The sequence below is a fragment of the Leuciscus leuciscus genome (genome assembly GCF_965113295.1).
Source record: "Leuciscus leuciscus genome assembly, chromosome: 11".
Lineage (NCBI taxonomy): Eukaryota > Metazoa > Chordata > Actinopteri > Cypriniformes > Leuciscidae > Leuciscus > Leuciscus leuciscus.
Genome location: NC_138735.1, coordinates 34,476,394 through 34,481,393, shown reverse-complemented (window position 1 = coordinate 34,481,393; position 5,000 = coordinate 34,476,394). Strand labels below are relative to the sequence as shown.

General features: G+C 36.1%; 1 protein-coding gene across 9 annotated transcripts in view; it reads right to left on the bottom strand.

Moving 5' to 3' along the window:
• The window catches only part of ptprma (protein tyrosine phosphatase receptor type Ma), a 262,637-nt gene that overhangs the window by 39,263 nt on the left and 218,374 nt on the right, over positions 1 to 5,000 (bottom strand). For all 9 annotated transcript variants that reach the window (XM_082184699.1, XM_082184700.1, XM_082184704.1 and 6 more), the window contains one exon: positions 4,382 to 4,458. In XM_082184699.1, coding sequence (XP_082040825.1) covers positions 4,382 to 4,458 — 77 coding nt within the window. The remainder of the gene's footprint in view (positions 1 to 4,381; positions 4,459 to 5,000) is intronic.

Sequence of the window (5,000 nt, the reverse complement as noted above, 5' to 3'; positions counted from 1 at the left end):
TACTCAACAACTCAATAACTCAACAACTCAACTCAACAACTCAACTCAATAACTCAACTCAATAACTCAACAACTCAACTCAATAACTCAACTCAATAACTCAACAACTCAACTCAACTCAACAACTCAATAACTCAACAACTCAACTCAATAACTCAACAACTCAACTCAATAACTCAACAACTCAACTCAATAACTCAACAACTCAACAACTCAACTCAATAACTCAACAACTCAACTCAATAACTCAACAACTCAACTCAATAACTCAACAACTCAACTCAACTCAATAACTCAGTTGTTGTACACACTTTGTACACCGACGCATGTATCATTCCTATTTTGCACCCGCGCAAAGCGGACTTTTCCCTCCACAGAAGCACGTCGGTAAGTTAGGAAATACACTTGCGCTCCCGGGGGCGGTTCAGCGCAAAGAGGAGGCGTGTTCCGGCGCAAACGTTCCTTCTTGCTATTTTGCAGGTTTAGAAAACAATTGCGCCACTAACCAGGAAAAAATAGTTTAAAGTCAGTGGCGCGTTGCGCATGTTATTCATATGCTATTTTAAGGGCGCATGCTTGGCCATAATCAATGTAGCGTGTGCACAACGCGCATACACTTTGATTCTCTCATCTACACAGAAGCAGCAGTTTTCATTTTTGCAAATCATACATTATTACGATAGATAGATAGATAGATAGATAGACAATTTATTATAAAAGCATACATCTAGCTTATACATTTACCCAAATTATCATACACCTGTTTAACCGAAGTTAATTTGGGTGGGTTTCTCCATTTCAATGTAACTTCTCTCTTTTACGGCCGTGACGAGAGCGTTGCTCTCCTCGGCTGTGAACCGCTCCTGGCGCGCGCCTGGCAAATCCGCCGTTACAATAGCAATCCGCTATGGAAAAAGCGCGTCTGCTCTTAAAGGGAATGTGAGATGACGCTCTGATTGGTTTATTTCACGTTACGCCCAAACCACACCTATGAATAATGAAACTACTTCAGACCAACCCATTTTAGATTTGCGCCTGGCGCAAGAGTCATTTATCCCGCCGGGAAAATAGCAACAGCGCCGAGACCCGCCCACAAAGTTACTTGCGCTTTGCGCTTGACACTTGCGTTTCAGATCGTTAAAATAGGGCCCAATAACTCAACAACTCAACTGTCAACTCAATAACTCAACAACTCAACTGTCAACTCAATAACTCAACAACTCAATAACTCACTCAATAACTAAACTACTCAATAACTCAATAACTCAACAACTCAATAACTCAACAACTCAACAACTGAACAACTCAACAACAACTCAATAACTCAACAACTCAATATCTCAACAACAACTCAATAACAACTCAATAAGTCAATAACTCAACAACTCAATAACTCAACAACTTAACAACTCAATATCTCAACAACTCAACAACTCAATAACTCAATAACTCAATAAGTCAATAACTCAACAACTCAATAACTCAACAACAACTCAATAACTCAACAACTCAATATCTCAACAACTCAACAACAACTCAATAACAACTCAATAACTCAATAACTCAATAAGTCAATAAGTCAATAACTCAACAACTCAATAACTCAACATCTCAACAACTCAATAAGTCAATAACTCAACAACTCAATAACTCAATAACTCAACAACAACTCAATAACTCAAGTCAATAACTCAAAACTCAATAACTCAAAACTCAATAACTCAACAACTCAATAACTCAACAACTCAATAACTCAACAACAACTCAATAACTCAAGTCAATAACTCAAAACTCAATAACTCAATAACTCAAAACTCAATAACTCAACAACTCAATAACTCAACAACTCAATAACTCAACAACAACTCAATAACTCAAGTCAATAACTCAAAACTCAATAACTCAAAACTCAATAACTCAATAACTCAACAACTCAATAACTCAACTCAATAACTCAACAACTCAACAACTTAACAACTCAACAACTCTAACTCAACAACTCAATAATTCAACTCAATAACTCAACAACTCAACAACATAACAACTCAACTCAACAACTCCACAACCTCATTAACTCAATAACTCAATAACTCAATAACTCAATAATTAAACTCAATAACTCAACAACTCAACTCAATAACTCAACAACTCAATTCAATAACTCAATAACTCAACAACTCAATAACTCAACAACAACTCAATAACTCAACAACTCAATAACTCAACAACTCAATATCTCAACAACTCAACAACTCAATAACTCAATAAGTCAATAAGTCAATAAGTCAATAACTCAACAACTCAATAACTCAATAACTCAACAACAACTCAATAACTCAAGTCAATAACTCAAAACTCAATAACTCAACAACTCAACTCAATAACTCAACAACTCAATTCAATAACTCAATAACTCAACAACTCAATAACTCAATAACTCAACAACAACTCAATAACTCAACAACTCAATAACTCAACAACTCAATATCTCAACAACTCAACAACTCAATAACTCAATAAGTCAATAAGTCAATAACTCAACAACTCAATAACTCAACAACAACTCAATAACTCAAGTCAATAACTCAAAACTCAATAACTCAACAACTCAACTCAATAACTCAACAACTCAATTCAATAACTCAATAACTCAACAACTCAATAACTCAATAACTCAACAACAACTCAATAACTCAACAACTCAATAACTCAACAACTCAATATCTCAACAACTCAACAACTCAATAACTCAATAAGTCAATAAGTCAATAACTCAACAACTCAATAACTCAACAACAACTCAATAACTCAAGTCAATAACTCAAAACTCAATAACTCAACAACTCAATATCTCAACAACTCAACAACTCAATAACTCAATAAGTCAATAAGTCAATAAGTCAATAACTCAACAACTCAACAACTCAATAACTCAACAACTCAACAACTCAACAACTCAATATCTCAACAACTCAATAACTCAATAAGTCAATAACTCAACAACTCAATAACTCAACAACTCAATAACTCAAGTCAATAACTCAAAACTCAATAACTCAACAACTCAATAACTCAACTCAATAACTCAAAACTCAATAACTCAAAACTCAATAACTCAACAACTCAACAACTTAACAACTCAATAACTCAAGTCAATAACTCAAAACTCAATAACTCAAAACTCAATAACTCAACAACTCAATAACTCAACAACTCAACAACTCAATAACTCAATAACTCAACAACTCAACAACTCAACAACTCAACAACTTAACAACTCAACAACTCAACAACTCTAACTCAACAACTCAATAATTCAACTCAATAACTCAATAACTCAACAACATAACAACTCAACTCAACAACTCCACAACTCAATAACTCAATAACTCAATAATTAAACTCAATAACTCAACAACTCAACTCAATTACTCAACAACTCAATTCAATAACTCAATAACTCAACAACAACTCAATAACTCAACAACTCAACTACTCAATAACTCAACAACTCAACAACTCAACAACTCAATAACTCAATAACTCAATAACTCAACAACTCAAAAACTCAACTCAACAACTCAACTCAACAACTCAATAACTCAACTCAATAACTCAACAACTCAACAACTCAATAACTCAACTACTCAATAACTTAACAACTCAACAACTCAACTCAACAACTCAACAACTCAACAACTCAATAACTCAATAACTCAACAACTCAACAACTCAATAACTCAACAACTCAAAAACTCAACTCAACAACTCAATAACTCAACTCAATAACTCAACAACTCAATAACCACAGGACGAGGGAATTCTGGGATGGAATGTTATTGACATCAAGTGGCTTTTAAGACCTCAAAATAAAAAACAATTACGTTTCCTGAGATACAAAAAAGTGACATCTGAGGTATTAACACTGTGTAATAAAAATATTTATTAACTATAGAGCAGCATAACATAATATAACACACAGAAGTGTTTGTGTAAACCCACAGGTGTCGTGTGTGTGTGTGTGTGTGTGTGTGTGTGTGTGTGTGTGTGTGTGTGTGTGTGTGTGTGATTGTGTGTGTGTACGTCTGAGGCGGGAAAATCTAATCCTAAATCTGCTGACGTACTTCTGGATTAACTGTGAGTGTGTGTGTGTGTGTGTGTGTGTGTGTTTGGTGAGATGAGACGAGAATGAGAGGAGCTGTGATCCTGACACTTACTGAACGAGTGAAAACACACACACACTAACCCGACCCCTGAACCTACCCATCACACACACACACACACACACACACACACACACACACACACACACACACACACACACACACACACACACTGACCTGTAATGTAAGCTGTGGCAGGTGTGTGTACTTATACTTACATCAACATAATTAGCATTAATGTAATCGGAGCTCTGCTCTCCGTCCAGAGGCTGCAGTCGCACACGCGAGTGATCGTCTGAAAACACACACACACACACACACACACACACACACACACACACACACACACACACACACACACACACACACGCACACACACACACAATCATCAGATCAGAAACATTCATCAGAGAGAAACGAACACACACAACATGAGTTACAGTCATTATTATCTCAGGCATGAACATTAACGCTCATTATATTATATTATATTATATTATATTATATTATATTATATTATAACTGGGTGTCAGAAGAAAAAGTGTGAAAGTGGAGGGAGACCTGATCACAAAAAGTACCAGAAATAATTTTTTAATCCCAGAGACGGTGTGATTGAACAGTGTTGATTTTCTGTTTGTGTGTAAGTTTGGTTCGTCTCGTCGAGAGACACTGAAGTCATGTGACGCCGCTTCACACACACACACACACACACACACACACACACACACACACACACACACACGCCTCAAACAAACACACGCTTCACACACACATCCAGCGGCTCCTGGGACAACTGTGTCTTAAAGCAACGTCCGGAAAAATCATCCTAATTACTAT